Here is an 18,505-nt window from a genome sequence, read left to right on the forward strand (position 1 = left end):
CTTTCGAATGGGTCCGAAACTACAAACGTCATAGAGGTTCTTTTAGCATCATCCAACAACCAATGCCGAAGGCACGAGTCCGAAATCAACTGCTGCAGCCGATTCATGCATACTTGCGCGCTTTAATCATGTCATGGACGCCTCTCACCTGGTTTTAATCATGTCGAAGAACCACCTTTTGGCCGTGCTTCGGTCTAAAGCCTTCGACTTCGTTTCCAAATCATGACAGCAGAAGCGATAAAGGCCGCTCGCGACCCACCGAATAAAGCATGCAGCGTAGGACGGTGAATATTGTCGTCAATGGTCCACTGATAACACTGTAACAGTGAGGACTGAGAAGCTAACAGCTTAAAAGCTTAAAAGCTTTGGCCGTGGTGAATAAAACTCAAATTAAAACTTACCGTAGCTTTAGTTTTTTTTACTTGCAGTCATATTGTGCTGAGCCTAATTTAGTATGGCTTCGGTTGCTATATACATGTTGTTGATTATGGTCTATTAGCACAATATGAACTACGGCATGACCATTTTGGATTGAATTGTATGTGCTTACAAGATTGTTGGCTTTACTCGATCTTGACGGCTTTATGATCCAGATCTACAGCTTATCGTGATCTAAGTTGGAATGTAATTTAGCTCGAGCCACTTTGCGCCATGGATCAGTGATTTCTAGACCAGCAAAGTTAGCATATACATTGAACGAATCAGAGCCATCGATCTTATAAGAATTGATTTTACTTGCCCAAACATTATTACAAATGATCATCTTTGTATGATGAGGTGGTAGGAGCAAGTGTAAAAAAGGCACATAAATCTGAGGCATCTGAGGTTAATTCAAGCGGGGCTTGGTGCTCCTTAATTGCCTTGCTCTGAACGGGTATTGGGTACATGGCCATAGAAAGAAACTCTCTGACGGGGCAACCTATATATGGGCCACTCATCAGTGTACCTAAATTTGCTCATGGGCTGGCTGATGTATATACATACTATAGTATCTATGACAAATATTTACACTGGTGGTACTTGATGTCCAACTATTAATAAAAAAATAGATACTATTTTGATGAAAAATTTTAAGAAAGATAAAATATTAAAACAATGAAAAATGTTATGCCCTGCCACTCATTTACCTACTCAATTACCCATCCGACATGGTGTTCACGTGGTATCCAAGGAACGGCCACTATTCAAACTCCGTCAAAATCCTTCTAAATCACATCAATTTTAATTACTTTGGCATGTTAATAAAAATTCGAGTCCGATTTGAATTTGGATCGGACCCAGTTTAAATCAATCTATCCATAACTTCAAAACTTGTTTACATCTCCATGTGTTGCAATCTACGGGTCCAAATAATCTTACAAATTCTGATCAAATCAAGTCGGAGCGGATTTGTAGGATTGAAAATTTAAAATTATCTAAATTTTAAATGGATCAAATCGAATCAGATATAGTCTGAATTCAGTAAAACTAGATCTGATTTAGAAAATGAAACGGATCCAATTTTATAATTCGATCCAACTTTATAGGTTTTACAAAATAATTAAATCAAATTTAAATAGGTCGGTTGAGTGGGTCACGGATCAGTGGACCATTTACAGGCTTTAAGCGGCACTAAATCAAAACCAGAACAGAAGGAACAAAAGGACGGCTGAACAGATTGCTGTGGCCTGTGGCTGTCGCCACTTGTCACCAGCCAGTGAAACTTGTCAAACACGGAGCTGAAAACCAAGCAGGTTTCCCACGTGCAAAGGTGCCCTGACGCACGGCCAGCCCGACTCTCCATGCATCCTTAATCATAGTTTTTTTATATAAAAAAAACCCATACGGCATCCTATGCAAGCAAGCCCCTTCACAACTTTGCACGTGCCATCGGGCCCAACCTTCTCCCATCGAAGCGCAGCTACGGCAGCATCTATAGCCATTCCAAGATGACCCAAGCCCTGACGGCATCCTATGCATCTGTCAATAAACGAATAAATCAACGACCAGTTTTCACCTGAGAGGGAGGAGAGAAAAAGGATGGCGTCTCCTCCTCTTCTTCCAAAGGGCCCATTCAAGAAAGTGAAAAGCTGAAGGAGATCTAGGAAGAAAGAAGAGAGCTCATAATAAAAGGAGGCCCCCTTAACAAATCTTATGCTGGCTTCCTTCTCAAGAACGCCTCCCGGCCCCTTTCCACGCTCTTATATATAGCCGTTCCCCACCGCCACTTTCCTGGCCCTCTACGTCCACACACCATGTCGGCATCCCCGGATTTCTCCGGAGTCCCACCGGAGCTCGTTCTGCGGCCTATCGTGACCGTGTTTCCGATAGAAGATCGTGACGACCTGTCATCATTGATCAACGGTAAGGATGGGGTGGATGAGTGCCGAACGCCGACCTCCGAAGAGAGCAAGATACCGCCGGTCCCCTCCAGCTGCCCGCCGGCGCCGAAGAAGCCCCGACAAGTGCTTTTGTGCAAGAGAAGACTGTCGGAGCTGGAGTTGTTCGGCGCTCAGGTTGAGGAGATCGAGCTTTGGTTTCGACAAAGAGACCGGCCGGCGACGGTGCCTTCGTTGTCATGCCGGTCAAAGAAGAGGAAGCGCCGGTGTCTCGGAAAGAAATGAGATGAAAGAACCACGCTTTTTACCCTTTTTTTCTAGTATATGGATATTTGTTGTTACATATCATGAGTTTGTTGGTACAATGAGCGTGCAATGTTTTTTTTTTCTTTTTTTTTTTTGTTTTCTAGTAAATATATGTGAGGGACTACTGTGAATATAATCGATGGGTTTCTTGGTTTTAAGTGGTGTGTTTCTTGTTGTTAATGTTATAATATGTATTAATATTCTGTTGTGAGAGTAATAAAGCATCTGCTTGAGATAATTAGTACTGCTAAGCAAATGTCAAAGGAGATGAATGGCGAAAATGGTTTTCGCTCCATTCTAGAGACGGAGAGAGGGGGTGGGTGGTTTAGGTTGGTGTTGTGGAGGGGTCGGTTTGGCTGCAGACTTTGGTGTGTCGGCTAGGGTGGGTGGGAGAATTTGATACTTTATTATGGGGTTTGGGTTGTATCTGAAATAAAATTAGATTGGATATTAGTATATTTTTTTATTTTTATTTATCTTATTTGTTAAATACAGATATAAATATTAATCAGATGCATAAATTTATATTTATATTTATTTTAAATGAATGTAAATACAAATCGAATACTATAAGTATAAATATAAATATGGATTATGATAAAAAATTTAAAAATATTATTAAGTGGATGATAAATCAAATTAATATGATTATTTATTTTTAAAAAAAATTATAAATACTATATAAAATTAAATAATAAGGTTATAAATGGAATATATGAATTAGATAGTTATATATTTATATCCATACCTATTTTTATTTGGAGGTGTGGATATGGGTTGAGTACTTAAATTTTTATTTTTATTCAAATAAAATTGGATGCGGAAAAAGGATGAATATTTAATTCATTTGTACCCCTAATCTTCCTCTCGCCATGCACACCTCTCAAAGAAGTCCGGACCCTAATCTATTCCTTCGCTAGCAGGCCCTGCACATACAATTAATACGCGGTTGTTCGGAACGGCGGACGCGAGGATTAGATTATTATTTTATTTACTTATTTATTTTTGGTAAATGACGCGAGGATTCTCTCAATTTCAAAAAGTGCTCACGTTCGATGCCACGTCAAATCGAGGAGTGAAATGACGCGGATCAGGCTGTCTTCCCGCGTCCTTTTGCGTTGTTAGGTCGGCGGAAAGAGGCGGCAGGGCAAAGGTTGGTAATCAGAGTTCTCGGCACGTGTAGCACGTGAGTGGTATTTTTTTATTATTTTCTTTTCCTTTTGGGCGTGTCCATGATGACAAAATACCTTAAACAATGTTTTAAAATCTGAGTAGTTGGTGAAACAAAAGAGATGACAACAGCTCAATTATCAAACCGTGAAATTAACTTTCATATAATTATAACAAAATAAAATATTTATAACTAATTAATTTGGGATAATAAGTTATATGCTCGCATATTATTATTATTATTATTATTATTTTCTAAAATATGAATGATAACCATCATAATAAAGTAACAAATATGCTCGCATATTATTATTATTATTATTATTATTATTATTATTATTATTATTATTATTATTATTACTATGGCTTTGATATCTACTAGAGTTCAGCATGTTTGATGCATATTCAGGATATACATCAGGATAGAGAACTGGCCATGAAAATATTGTGCAAAGAGATGTGGTGCAAGGACAGCAAAGCAAATGAAGAGAGAAAAGAAGATAGATATTTATAAGGCCAACGGTCTACATCCATAAGTGAAGAAGATTGAAGAAAGCTTACAAACAGAAGAAAGCTCTTTATCTCACAAATTCTCGAAATTTCCAGATACAAAGGTGCATCCCAAGTGATGAGGTCGGAGGGTATCCCTCCGAACCCCAGAGCTCAGTCCCCACCGGTCTCAAACAGCGGAGGCGACTGCTTCTCCTATGAGATATTGTCCGCTTTGAAGGGGGTTTCATAGTCTCTTCCCAATGCATGATTTTACCCCACAAAAGGCGCCTCTGAAGAGAAAGGGGGAGGGATGAGCGGGTGAGCGGTGCTTTGAGATTTGTGATTAGGGTGGGCGCCTCAGGGGAATTCCGTCGAACGGCTTCCAGAGTGTGATATGGCCGAATCTGGAGTGAGGTCATCGGCAACGCTAGTGACGGGAAAGCCCAGAGGACCGAGCAGCACCAACTCATAGAGTGAGGCAAAGCGTCCGTCGTGGGCGGAGGTTGCTAAAGGAGTGTCGAGACATCTGGCTTGGACCCGTCACCGTATCTCCCCCCGTGAACTGGAAGTGGTGCAGAGCCGATTCACCGAGGTTGTGGAGGTGCCGGAGGAGGAAGGGTGCCCGGCCAGAGTGGAGGAACACTACTATCCTGCTTAGGAGTTTGGGGCGGAACATTCCAGTGGATTGGGTGGTTAAGGAAGTTCGGTGGGTCGGGAGATTGTCGTATGATGCTGAAGGGTTCGTGTTGGCGGACGGTTGCAGCGCTATCCGATTTGCCAATGAAGAGGATCGGGAGGCCGCGTTGAGGAATGGTCCTTGGATGGTGGCCGGACAGTTGCTCGCCGTGGACCGATGGCGTCCCAATTTCATCCCAGGGGCCAGTGGCATCGAGTGGGTGGTGGTATGGCTCCGACTGCCTGGCTTGCCGCTGGATTACCGGAAGAAGGAGACTATTCTTCGGATAGCGGCGAGAGCTGGCAACCCTCTAGAGCTAGATGGCTTCACGGCGCAGGGGAAGCAATACGGGTTTGCCAGGGTGAAGATCGAGTTGGACATCTCTGCTCCGCTCACACCCGGGACTTTTATGTTGGGGAGATCGGAGGGGAGGGAGGAGAAGTTTTGGAAGGGATTCACATATGAAAGCTTCCCTGCTCCATGTCCTAGATGCGGTCGAATTGGACACTCGCCGGTGGATTGCGAGTTTCCGCTTCCGGCGATGATGGGGAAGAACTCAATGGCGGAGAAGCATGGTCTGGAAGGAACCGCAAATGGGAAGGTCGCCACAGAGGCTCCCTCACAAGCGGAGAGGAAGGCAGATGGGTTCGGAGAGGAAGGCATCTACGGACCGTGGTTAATTACTAATCGACTCGAATTCCGGTAGGCGCCCATGGCGGCTCCCCGGAGGAAGGAGAAGAAGGAGGGTAATGCAAGGAAGACCTCGACGCCCATCCCAAGTGCTGAGCCGAGTTGGACGGAAGATAGGCCGGTCCCCACAGGATCTTCGGTTGATCTCAAAGGTTGGCAGAAACTTTCCAAGGTGGCCCGCCGAAGGACACAAGAGAAGGACGTTTCCGAAGCTGGAGCACGTGCCGCACCGGGTGGTCCAAGTCAACCCGATTCGGGCTTGGGGTCGGGAGCCGAGTTTGGTTCTCGGCCGGAATCAAGTCGAACCGAATTCAACCTGGGTTGGGTTGAGGTGAGGCCCAAATCAAGTAGTGGTCCAAACTCAGGTGGGCCGAGCCTCAGTCCAATGAAGCGGCCCAGGAGTCCGCCTGTGGACCAAAGGAACGTGGGCCTGATGGAGGGAGGTTCTTCTCAAGTCGCTGGCCGGGCAATGCCCTCGTCTTCGAAGGCCGGCCGGCCGGTGGTTACCGCTCGCTGGAGGAGCAAGAGCTCCCCCCCACTGTTCGTGGCAGCGCGTGGCCGGCCTCCTCAGGTGGTGCATGAATTCAGAGGAGCTGTCGGCGCTTCACGACAGGGGGGAGGGAGCCAACCGGACGGCGGTTGGCCCGTGCTCTCTCAGTGGCAGCGGTCCGGTCTGAGTCCGGGGCAACGGTGATGGCTGGGGAAGCGCCTGGGTAGACGGCAGTGCGGCTTGGTGGAGCGGAGGACGGTCGCGATGTCCGATTGAAGGAGCCGCCCACATCTGGTTCCGTTGCAGGCTTCTCACCCAAACCATGCCAAACGGCACGAACAGTAGATGATCCCTTTCTTAAGGTAAGATTGTCACGGGGGAAGGCTTTGAGTGGGGAATCGGGGGTGGATGTCGAGATGCTAGACTCTGGTGGGAAGCAGGGGGAGCCAACGACAAAGGGCACCGATACCATAAACTCAGCATGCCAAATGGCACAAGGGAATTATGAGGAGCAGTATCACCATATTTTGTTCCAATTAATGGCTTCAACTAAGGGAAAATCCATTGATGCTCAAGGAGGTGAAGGGAGCATGGAGGGGGCAGTAGGCAACAGCAACAGTTCCAGGGAGGTGGGCTGTGCGGACTCCTTGGGTGTTTTTATGAAGATTATATTATGGAATTGTCATGGGGCGGAGAAACCTTCTTTCGCCCCCGCCTTTCGGAGGTTGGTGCAGTTGCACAACCCCAACATCTATATATTGTTTGAGACTCGACTTTCCGGAAGGAGTTTACAGAAGGCTAGAAGGGTGCTACCGAGATCATGGGTGTTTTATGTAATGGAATCCCAAGGACTGTCGGGAGGCATTCTTGTCACTTGGGGACTGGGGCGATGCAGGTTGGACTGTTTCAATGTCTGCAATCAGGAGGTACTTATGGTGATTTCGGAGGGAGATAGGAGTTCCTGGATTCTCTCAGCGGTGTATGCTAGTACTGAGTATAGGAAAAGAAGGATTTTGTGGGATGAAGCTTCTCAGGTGATCAATCAGGGCTACCCAGTGTTGATGGCAGGGGACTTTAATTGTATTGTTGATTCACAGGAGAAGATGGGGGGAAGCCTTTCTCTCACAATAGAAAGATCAAGGAGTTCCAAGACTTTCTTACTTCTAATGGATTGATAGATTTGGGCTACTCGAGCCCTAGGTTCACTTGGTGCAATAATCAGCAGGGGCGGGCCCAAGTCTGGAAGAAATTAGACAGAGTCTGTGCCACAGCTAGGTGGGCACAGTGCTACCCAGACCGTCATGTTAGACACTTGCCTAGGATTGCTTCGGATCATAGCCCTTTGCTAGTGAGTACTGAGGCACATATCCAAGTTCGCCCCCTTTTAGATTTGAGAAGTTTTGGCTATGCTATCCTCGGTCCTGGGAGATGGAGAAGGAGGCTTGAAGGGCCCCGATTAGTGGAGATACTATTTATCAGGTGTCCCGCAGGTTGGAGTTGATCAGGAGGCGGCTGCAGAAGTGGAATCGTGAGAAAGTGGGGAACATCTTTAGAAAGACGGAGGAGGAAGAGGAAGCCATTGCCAAGTTACAGTCTTAGGAGGCACAGAGGGGAGGATTATTAGAGGAGGAGCTAGGGGAGCTCAGATCGCACTTGGCTGTACATGACTCTCTTCTTAGACAGTAGGAGATATTGTGGAGACAGAAATCTAGGGTTCAGTGAATTTTGGAGGGGGACCGGAATACCAGGTTCTTTCATTAGGCGATGGTGATCAGGAGGCACCAGAACAGGATCAAAGTCATTAGGGATGAGGATGGGCAAATGTCAGAGGATCCTGCTACGATTCAGAGGGTGGTGGAGGAATTTTTCAGAGCTAGGTGGTCGAAGAGGGAGATCAGAGAGGCGGTGTGGTCCCTCGAGGGGACAAGGTGCCTGAACTGGATGGTTTTCCACCCTTGTTCTTTCAAAGGTATTGGATGATAGTGGGACAGGATGTGACGGTGGCCATACAATAGTTCTTCAGTACAGCAGTGAAGTTGCCTGATTGGCAGCGGACTTTCATCACTTTGATACTGAAGCGGCAGGATGCTTCTAAGCCGGATCATTTTCGACCGATAGGCCTGTGTACCACCCCGTACAAGGCTACGACGAAGATACTTGCCATTAGGTTAAGGGATATTCTTCCGAGGTTGATTAGTTCAGAGCAGGGAGCTTTTATTAGAGGGTGCAATATCTCCGACAATGTCCTAATTGCACACGAATTTATATTTGATCTAGGTAGGGGCCCGATGAGGAGGAGCTTGATGGGAGTCAAGCTTGATATGGAGAGGGCCTACGATAGGATGCGTTGGAACTTTGTGCAGCAATCTTTGCAGGGGTTCGGTTTTCATGAGACATGGATTCAGTGGATCATGGGCTATGTTAGGGTTCCGTCGTTTGCCATCCTAGTGAATGGCACGCCATCTTGTTTCTTTGAGCTCTCGGGAGGGCTGCACAAGGGATGCCCTCTATCCCCCATGCTATTTATTATCTGCGCGGATGCATTGTCTATAGCATTGCGTCGAGCGGTGATCACTCAGGAGTTGGAGGTGTACAGGTCAGTGGTAGGTGCTCCCCCGATTTTCCATCTATTGTTTGCTAATGATTTCTTGTTGCTAGTCTGGTCGTCACAGCAAGATGCCCAAGTCATTGGTAGGATTCTTCGAGACTATTGTGATGCGTCATTATAGTGGGTCAAATTTTCGAAATCAGCTATTTATTTCAGTCCGAAGATCAGACAGGCGGTGAGGCACTCTATTCTAGAGATATTAGAGGTGGGTGAGCAGGATGGTACTATGAGATACTTGGGAGTTTCGATTTCAGGCCGGCGATTGCGTGGTAGGGACTGCTCTTCACTTGAGCTCAACATCAGACATAGGCTAGAGAGCTGGCAGATACACTCTCTGTCTATGATGGGCATGATCACCATGGTCTGGTCAGTTCTCTCTTCAATCCCTATTTACTTACTCTCCAATTTCTTCATCCTAGTGTCGGTTTTGAGGTCTATTGAGCAGTTTCTTAGAAACTTCATCTGGGGAAGGCATGGAGGCAGAGGTGGCATCCACATGTTAGCATGGGTGGTGGTGTGTCAGCCTATCAGGCTTGGGGGTCTGGGCATGCAATCCTTGTTGGAGAGGCGAGAGGTGTTAGCGGCCCGACACATCGTGAGATTTGTTCTGGAGCCTGATAGTATATGGTCCTCGTTGATGAGGGCGAAGTATGGGGTGCTACTGCCGGGAGTGAGAGTTACTCGCTACTACTCACCGGTGTGGAGGAAAATATGTGCCAGAACTATGTTGGTCCTTCCGAAGATTAGATTGGCTATTGGTGATGGTCAATCCATCGATGTTTTGGAGGATTGCTGGGTGACTGCGCAGCCGCTCGGCCGTCTGTCGACCTTGGTGGACTCGGGATGATTGGCGGGCCACACGGTTAGTGATATGATGATTTCAGAAGAGGGCCGATGGAGGGAGGAGCTGATCGGAAGGTCTTTGGGGAGCACTTGGTGGAGATGGTCCTGGCTCTTTCGATGCCGACTCGAGGGGAGCCTGACAGGTTAGTGTGGGCGTCGACGGGGCGGTCGCGGGTGCGCGCGAGGGATCTACAGGTTTTGTTTAGGGGGGAGCCAGTTTGGCAAATCGAGAAAGGGTGGATTTGGAGGATGCGGATCCATCCGTGGGTGGCGCTCTTCTTTTGGAAGGTATTCTGGGGCTGCCTTCCTACCAGGAGTGTGCTAGTCCGACGGGGCATGCGGATTCCGCATTGCTGCGAAGTGTGCACGCACATTGAGGAGACTATTGGGCACGTTCTTTTGCAGTGTCCCAGGGCTAGGGAGATATGGAGGAGGTCACCAGTTCCCTCTTTTTCAGTTGGTGGTGTCGGTACAGGATTTGCTGTAGTTGTTGAGAGACTCATTCCGGTGGCCTAGTTCTATTGAGGCAGGGATACTTAGAGCATATCTGGCCTACCACATTTGGTTGGACAGGAATGCAGGCTTGTTTGAGGGCAGGAGGTCCTCGCCAAGGTTGGTGGTGGTTAGAGCAGTGCTTCAAGCTGGGGAGGTGATCTCATGCGCTGCTATGTGTTCTCTTGGGACGATTGGAAACATCTGGGGTACTCGCTTCGCTGTTACAGCGCCCAGGTTTGTTTTTGTCTCTTGGGTGCCCCCACCCTCTGGTTTTCTCAAGGTGAACTTTGATTGTAGTGTGGCGGCAGATGAGAGGTCAGGAGGGGTTGGATTTGTGATCAGAGACCATCGCGGCAGCCTGGTTGCAGCAGGGGGTCATCATATGCCAGGTCTTATCGTAGTTAGGGCAGAGCTTCGAGCAACCTGGGAGGAGATATCATACACAAGTCGGATGCTCGGTGCCGAGCGGGTGTACATCGAGGGAGACTCATCGACGGTGATCGAGTCGATACAGGGTGCAGACCGGTATGGGGATGGTCATCCACTTATACGCGATACACGCAGGCTGGTTGTTGAGCTGGGCGAGCATCAGGTTGCGCATGCTTTTCGGGAGGCAAATAGGGCTGCAGACTGGATCGCTTCCTATATTGTACGACATTCCGGGGAGTTCTTGTTGACATCCATAGCAGAGCTCCGGCCCCCATTGTACTATATACTTTCTTTTGACTTAGCAGGATGTACTCACGTTAGAGCTATATGAATTGCCATTTTCACAAAAAAAAAAGAGAAAGGGGTAGCCCCCATCCATTTAAGTAACAAACCTCTCCGCTATCTAGTCGATGTGGGACTAAGTTCGAACCTTTTATTTCCACAACACCAAGGGTCCTAGGACCTACAAGAACTATACGTCCACAGATGCCTCAAAAAATGAGGTCTCTGCTCGGGCTTCTGACGCCCAATTCAAAGGCCCAAGTAGAGAGGCTCCTTTAGCAATATATATGAAGAATTGTGCGGTATGTGTTTAGTCCTACATCGATTATTCACTGGATAGATATTAGATATTTATATAGAATCAAGAAATATAAATAAAACCTTCCAACTAGCCATTTTGGGTGAGGTCTTGAGTTGTTACAAATGGTATCAGAGCGGACCTGACCCATAACCTATGTGGACTAGCTAGTAGGCTTCCCTCGTTGGCAATTTTGAAAAAGGGTAACTTGGGAAACCTTCATCTCGTTGCTTCCTATGTTACTTTCGTTAAAATTATGAACCTAGTCTGAACCATCAATGGCATTCAGTAATTGTAGTATATGTCTTTGAGAAAGCCAGATTGCTGTTTGTGGCTCACCAAAAGCCAAAATTCCGTAGGAGGTCTTTCACAGGTGGAGTCATGCGAAGCTTTCAAAGCTGCTTCCAGGGTAACTTGGCCATGTGCCTTATCAAATGAACTTCTTTTTGAGTAATATCGTTGTAAAATAATTTTTATTTGATGATTGTGGTAGTCCGGGTGGTTTCAACCTCCCTTTATTGACAAGCAAAAAAATGAAAGAAAGTAAAAAAAATTTAAAGCAGAGAAGAATACCAATAGCCAGGAATTCTCTGTCTATTTAAGGAATTCCATCACCCAAATGTTGAGAACACAACATTCAGCTTTGAATCGAGAAAACCCAGCTTCCTTGGCCAAAGACTCAAACTCCTTCTTAGTTCTCTCTTTTCCACCAATGTTGTAGGTCAGCATGGCAAGATCTGCGTAGTAGCGTATTTGCGTCTCAGCATTGGTTTCTGGGGCTTCCGGAAGAAGACATTCTGCGACGATTACCTTCCCATTGTCGGGAAGAGCCTTCCAACAGTTCTTCAATATATTCAAGCAATGCTCGTCGCTCCAGTCATGAAGAATCCACTGCAAGTTTGATGACAGAACACGCTTCTCCCATTAATGGTGCAATCTTTTTAGCGTCTACTTACACTTATGAAGATAATCAAGACAATGTACCATCTAACGATGGTCAGCAACTCGCTACAAACCAAGCTTCATCATCTCGTACCAAATTCCATATTAGTACCATTTTATTGCAATGTCAATATACAGTACGGTATGAGACGGCAAGGCATACCGAATATCGGTACTGATATGGTACCAATATAGTACAATATATTTGATATAGTATGGTACGGTATGGTATCAGTATAGTACAATACGTTTTGTAGTTCACACAGCTTGTGGGCTTAGTGGTGGAGCAAATGAGCCGAGCCAAGTCCTGCGCTGCTGGGGCTCCATTTGGCATATAAAATGGTTGCTCGAGCAAGGGTCGCGCTCAAGCTAAGCTTAACAAAACTAATTGGAACTTATATAATATATATTTTTATACATGGGCCAATGTTTCATTTAGTCAAGCTTTTGTTGAGTCTAACTGAGACTCATTCTCAGACTCTCAGCTTGCTTTCTGAGCTGAGCTGACAGCCCACACAACAAGATACGGTCGAGGCGAACTCGGGCTGCTCCTGAAGCCCTGGTGTAGGCGCTAATGTGTGGAGGTCTAAAACCCCCTTGCAAAAGAAGAATAATAGGTAGCAGATCTAAGTGAATGATGAACTCACCTTCATGAAGATCGCATCTGCTCTTGGAATGCTTGAGAACATGTCTCCCCCAACATGCACCACTCCTGCACCAAAATCATTGCAGAACTAGTCAGGTTGAAAGCAAGTTGCTCTCTTCCAGGAGGATCAATATATCGAGCATTGAAAGTGAACCTGGAATAACGGGAGCCTCAGAGATCACATGAGGCAGGTCGAAGTTGATTCCTTTGATGTGTGGATATTTGGATGCGATCATATGAAGGGTGGCTCCCAGCCCTCCACCAACATCCACGAGGTCTTTAAGGCCTTCAAAGCCCTCGTAGGTGTCCAGCATTTTCTTCACAAATAGGGTGGCGTGGTTCGCCATGCCCTGGTTGAAGACCTTGTTGAATCTTGGATCGGTGCCGTGGTACTCGAATGCCGTCATGCCGTGGGCCTTTGTGAAAGGAATCACCCCTTCTAATACTGCATCTTTCAAGTGTTGCCTGTGGAATACGGACGATACAAGTTTCTTAGCCAGTGAGCGCATTATGCAGGCAAAAGTTACAGCTTGATGAACCTCGATCCACATACTTCTCTCTGGGTAAATGTAAACTAATACGTTTTTTCAGAAATGGGACTGCTCTTAGACCTCGAATACATAAGGTTCTCTCCCTCCCTCTCTCTCTCCCTCCCTCCCTCCCTCCCTTTAGAGTGCCTCTACTCCATCACACAAGCTCCTAAACCAATGCTGAACCTCCAGGACTTTCTTAAATTTATTTTTTAAGTAAATTATATTTTTTTTTCAGATTTATATTTATTATGCTTACACCCAATAGCCTATAAAACTAATACCTATATCCAGTTAAATTAACAGTATTAGAAAAACCGTTTACCTCATATAACCCTTAGGTGGAAAAGAGGATTTACATTTTTTTTATATTCTTGGTTATTATGTCACTTAAGGTTATTATGATTATTTTTTTAAAAAAAATTGATGTGATATTTGAATTCTATTTAAAATTAACGGTTTGATTAATATTTTATTAAGTTATGAGTTAAAGTGTCTGATAAAAATAAATTTTAGAAGGATAAACATAGGTTTCTCAATTTATTGAGCGTAAGTATAATTTATTCCTAATTATAAAAAAAAATTCGTAATTTACTCTTATTTTTTTCTTATGGCATGCATTGTACGTGCCAACATTTTGAATGTTGTCAACTAATCAACTTGGGTGTTCCAATACGATATTTGAACTTCTAGAAGTTGTGGTGGCTCCAGCGAAACGGCTTTTTGACCGATTATGTCCACCAACCCATTCGAGCAGTCTCAATTCTAATGCTTCCACAAGAGAAGTCACATGCCCAATGACTTCTACTATATAAAAAAAAAATTAATTTAATTTTTAACACCATGCATCTTGATTGAAGTTCCTAAAACAACCAAACATTGAATTGAAAAAATCAAAAATACAAAAATTGTTAATCTATTGATTAAATAAGGAAACTTTCCTCAATTTATATAATAGGCGTGGTGGTCAAATGTGATGGTCAGACTTGGTCATGTTATATCTACTCATTTTGAGGTTCACTTCCATCTAGGAGGGAAAACCTAACTAATCCTCTCCATAGAGTTATCATTAACACATTAAATTGAAATTTTGTATGATATGGATCACCTGACACTTCAAACAGAATTGCTATGTATAAAGGAAAAATCCATGTCTATGGAAGGACATGCTTCACTGCTTGGGATATCATCTAAATCTGCTGCAAGATTTTTTTTGTTTAAAAAAAAATAAAGTATTTATTTTGGACCTGCTTGATATAGGGTTTGGGTTGTATCTTTGGTGCTAAAGAAGGCCTTTTGCTTGCGATGTAAACAGTTGGATTGGAGCGCTCTGAGAGCCGTGCAAGACGTCGTGAGAGAAGACAAATCTTTTTTTTTTTTTTCATGCGAAAGACGAAACCCGAAGCCCTCACCGTACAACATGAAAACAAGTGAAAAAGTGTGCCTCTTTAATCTTAGTCTGCGGTTGACGACGGGGACTTAGTTGCACAAAAGTCATAGGAGAACATCCTGAAACATTTGCATGCAATTTCTTGTATATGCATATCAGTTGTACTTCTCTTTCTATAATTTTTTCAAATAACACCATCCTGTGTTAACTCTTTTTTTTTTTTTTCCAAGACAAGGTCCATCGAAATCTAGCCACAAACATTGTGGCCGAAGATAAGTCTTATTTGCTTATCTACAAGATTTTTAGTTAGGGTTGAAATTCAATCAGATACTAATATATTTATATACATATTTATTTTGTTTGACGATTACAAATACAAATATAGATGTTAGTTGGATAAAAAAATTTATATCCATATTTATTTTAAACTTATACGGATACAAATCGGATATCGAAAGTATAAATATAAATGCAGATATAAATCGGATAATTAATTTTTATGATCACATAATCAAAGTTATTTCTAAGTAGATAATAGATTAAGTTAATAGTATATTAATAAGATAATTTATTTTTCTTAAATTCATGAATACTATATATAATTAAATATGGTTACAAATAGAATTAAATATTTAGATACGGAACAGAGAGTTGTCTATCTATATCCATATCCTTTTTTTTTTATGGATATGGATACAAATATGAATATTAGTCAAATGCTCAAATTTTTATCCATATTAGATAATTTTGAATGTGAAAATGAATCCAGATGAATTTATCTGATCCACTTTCACCCCTTATTCTAGTAAATATTTAGTATCATAAAAAAATTCGTATGCTTGTATTAGTTGTATTCTCTTGTCAGCCGAATTGAGCCCATGCACAGTGCTCGAGGCAACCAAAAAAGCTTTTTCGCGGTCATGCTTTTTTTTCCCCTTCGAAGGTTCTCGCAGCTTTATTTTTTCTAATTAGTGTAGTCAATCCAAGCCTGATCAAGGTTTAAATTAATTTTAAATTTTAACTGTATAATCAAGTTTCATGTGCATGTTTTATTATAGTTTCAGGCTTGATTTAACCCTAATTTGTTTCAGATGAAGGCTAACACCAGTCTATTTATCAGTTCTCCAATCTTAAATCAAACTGAAAATAATTGAAGCTTGACTTAGTTCAAGCTTAAGCTAAACTTAATTCAATATTGATTTCGGTTCAAGCTGGTCTTAACGTTTAATCCAAAAGTCCATTATTTATAAATTCTATATAATGTATAATATATAATATTATTCTTCAATGTTGCTATTATATATTAGAAAGTTACATTAATCATTATAAAAGATGCTATAACACTTATCCGATATTGAAAATATAATTAAAATATTAATTCTATCATATAAAAATTTAATAATATGGGAACGATAGTTTTGCCATTTCAAAGTAATTGGACTTTAGAACCAAATGGAATCTGGCATACAATATCTATTAAGCTGCACTGCCTAGTATAACTTTCCGTATTTCCATTTTTCTTATACTCCTACCAAACGTGGTCTAGATGAATAATAAGTAATAATAATTAAGCTTGCTTGTACCATGACGCACATGATCAGAATTAACATAAAATCACCAATAACACTAACAAACAATTTTGAAAAGTAGGCTTAGTTAGGTGGCTGAGCAGCCTTGACCACGGAACACTCAGAATTATGTGCCAGTCTTGGTGTTTCTCAGTAACGAAGGATCAAGGCGATTTCCAGTATTTCATGTGGAGAAATTATATCTTGCTTTATGCCCACCGCATCATCTGTGCGCCATAGGAGCAAACTGAGATCATAAGATGCACGAATGGCAATCGAAAATAACCTACGATGAATGAAGCGTACAGAAACTAAGATGTGTAATTGGCATCATGGCACACCACCAGATGGTAGATGGTGTTTATGGTGCAGAATATAATGTCTCGTTTGGTGCGCTGTTTTTTCGAAAATATAGCGAGAAACGTCAGCTTGTAAAATGTCAATTTAAAAAAAGAAGCAAAAAGAACGATAAGACAACCGCATGCATGTGCAACCTTTTCAAGCGTCCTTTCATGGGGCATGCAGCTGCTAGCTATTGGGTGGATGCTATGGACTAAAATATTTATCGTAAGCCGTAGTCCGTCGTCGCTCTTAAACTCGTCATCCAAAACATATATATATATATAAGATGGGAATGACTAATAAGCGCATGTATGGCAGCTTACCAGCTATCCAGGAGGACCTTGTCCTGGTTCATGAGCACCATCGCGGCCAGGGATACCCCATCCCCATTCTTGGTCAAGAACCGGCACACCGGTGCGAGCCCGTAGCGTCTCGCATTCCGGCCCCCATCGCCTGGAACAACAGAGCAGGTGAGCAGGGAGTAGCTGGCCAGGAACCTCAGCATGCGGTCGAGCGTCGCAGCCGCCTGCGGGTTGTCGGTGGGGAGCTGGGCGGCGATCTCGGCTGGCGAGAGCTCGGCGCCCGGCCCGGCCCTCGCCATGATCTCCAGCACGTCGAGCTCGATGGCTGCTTTCAAGGCCATGCCGATGGCGGAGGAGGTGGCCAGCTGCAAGGCATAAGCACAGGCCTTGGCCTCCTCCTCCTCTTGTGGGAAACTCTGGTTCTGGATAGAGCCCATTGCTGTTTTTCTTTGCACGAGGAAGGACGGAGATCGAGGGAGGTATCTAAAGGATACTTTAAATGAAATGAGCGCCACCACCTACCAAGTTATCATTCATTTAATTTCTTCTCAGACGCCAAGGTAGACCATCTTTTGTGGGTGGTGAGAGGGTGGGAGTATGAAACGTGAAGGAAAGAACACGGCAAGTCAGTTGTGGACTACCGACGCCTTAGTTGAAAGTCCCTTGGTGGGAATTAGGAAATGGGCTTCCGTCCTTTGATCAGCTTGACCACCTCCCCGCTCTAGATTTTTAAGTCGCAGGCCATCATGCATGACTCCCCATCCTTCTAATCCCTTTTGGGGAGGATCCAGATCCCGCGTTGTTGGGAGTGTACAGCTCTCGATTTGGTACAACCCGCGTTTACTTCACGCTATTCTAGATTCCCCCACCTCACCAACCCACCCCGCCACCCTATCCCCGCACCTCACGCCATTCTACGGGAAGAACACCAACCCATATGGAATAACAACAGTCCAAAAATTTTTCCATTTATTTTCTATATATTCCAAGACTATATAACACGTAATTCTTGCAAACCATTGACTAGAGCTATTATTAGCAAACTAACTATGATTTGGCGTTGAACGCCTTATTTCGAGTTCTAACTTGTCACGTTATGGATTATCCCTTTTTTTATGGAATATAATCATTCATTTTTTTTCATCGAATAGCTTTCTTATTAGCGACAACAGAAAAAGAACTTAGAAGGCTTTCGGGCGTAGAAGATTTTGTTTTTTTCACAGTTTTGACTGCAAGATCGTTTTGCCATTATATCCTTTTAAATAGGGCGGCTACAAATAGCTAGTTTGCAAGAACCGACTTTCACCTTGAAAATTACGGCAAACCTGTGTCAAATATATAGCGGATTTGGGTGCATTTAGTATCTTGACTTCCAAATGTGGACTTTTTCTTTCCGCTCCTAGCAATTTTATTTATTCAAAAAAAAAAGAACTTTGCAATTTAGTAAGTAACTTTACGCTACTCTACTGGATCAAACAAAAATTTTGTATGATTTTAGCACACTATTTAGAGAATAACTTTTCCATTTCATATGTATAATAATATGACAAACCATGACATGAAATTCCAACCACATATTATAAATCATAAAGATTCATGCATAAAGATGGTTTCAAATGTATAATATAAATAGAGTCATAATTCATTTAGCCATTTAACTATGTCATAAGATAAAACAATACTCTCAA

At 43.5% G+C, this 18,505-nt stretch overlaps 2 protein-coding genes across 2 annotated transcripts; one reads left to right on the forward strand and one right to left on the reverse strand.

Annotated features, from left to right (window-relative positions):
- Positions 1 to 2,234: 2,234 nt before the first annotated feature.
- LOC103717011 (cyclin-dependent protein kinase inhibitor SMR1-like) lies at positions 2,235 to 2,603 on the forward strand. The gene has a single exon (XM_008805236.2). It carries the CDS (start codon positions 2,235 to 2,237, stop codon positions 2,601 to 2,603), a length of 369 nt encoding a protein of 122 aa, XP_008803458.2.
- An 8,940-nt stretch (positions 2,604 to 11,543) lies between these two features.
- On the reverse strand, positions 11,544 to 17,292 carry LOC103716997 (caffeic acid 3-O-methyltransferase-like). Its single transcript, XM_008805219.3, has 4 exons — positions 16,839 to 17,292; positions 12,840 to 13,150; positions 12,687 to 12,751; positions 11,544 to 11,988 (listed from the first exon to the last, which is right to left on the reverse strand). Exons 1-4 carry the CDS (start codon positions 17,252 to 17,254, stop codon positions 11,692 to 11,694), a joined length of 1,089 nt encoding a protein of 362 aa, XP_008803441.2. The 5' UTR covers positions 17,255 to 17,292; the 3' UTR covers positions 11,544 to 11,691.
- Positions 17,293 to 18,505: the final 1,213 nt, after the last annotated feature.

Source organism: Phoenix dactylifera, chromosome 2 (genome assembly GCF_009389715.1).
Source record: "Phoenix dactylifera cultivar Barhee BC4 chromosome 2, palm_55x_up_171113_PBpolish2nd_filt_p, whole genome shotgun sequence".
Classification (NCBI taxonomy): Eukaryota; Viridiplantae; Streptophyta; class Magnoliopsida; order Arecales; family Arecaceae; genus Phoenix; species Phoenix dactylifera.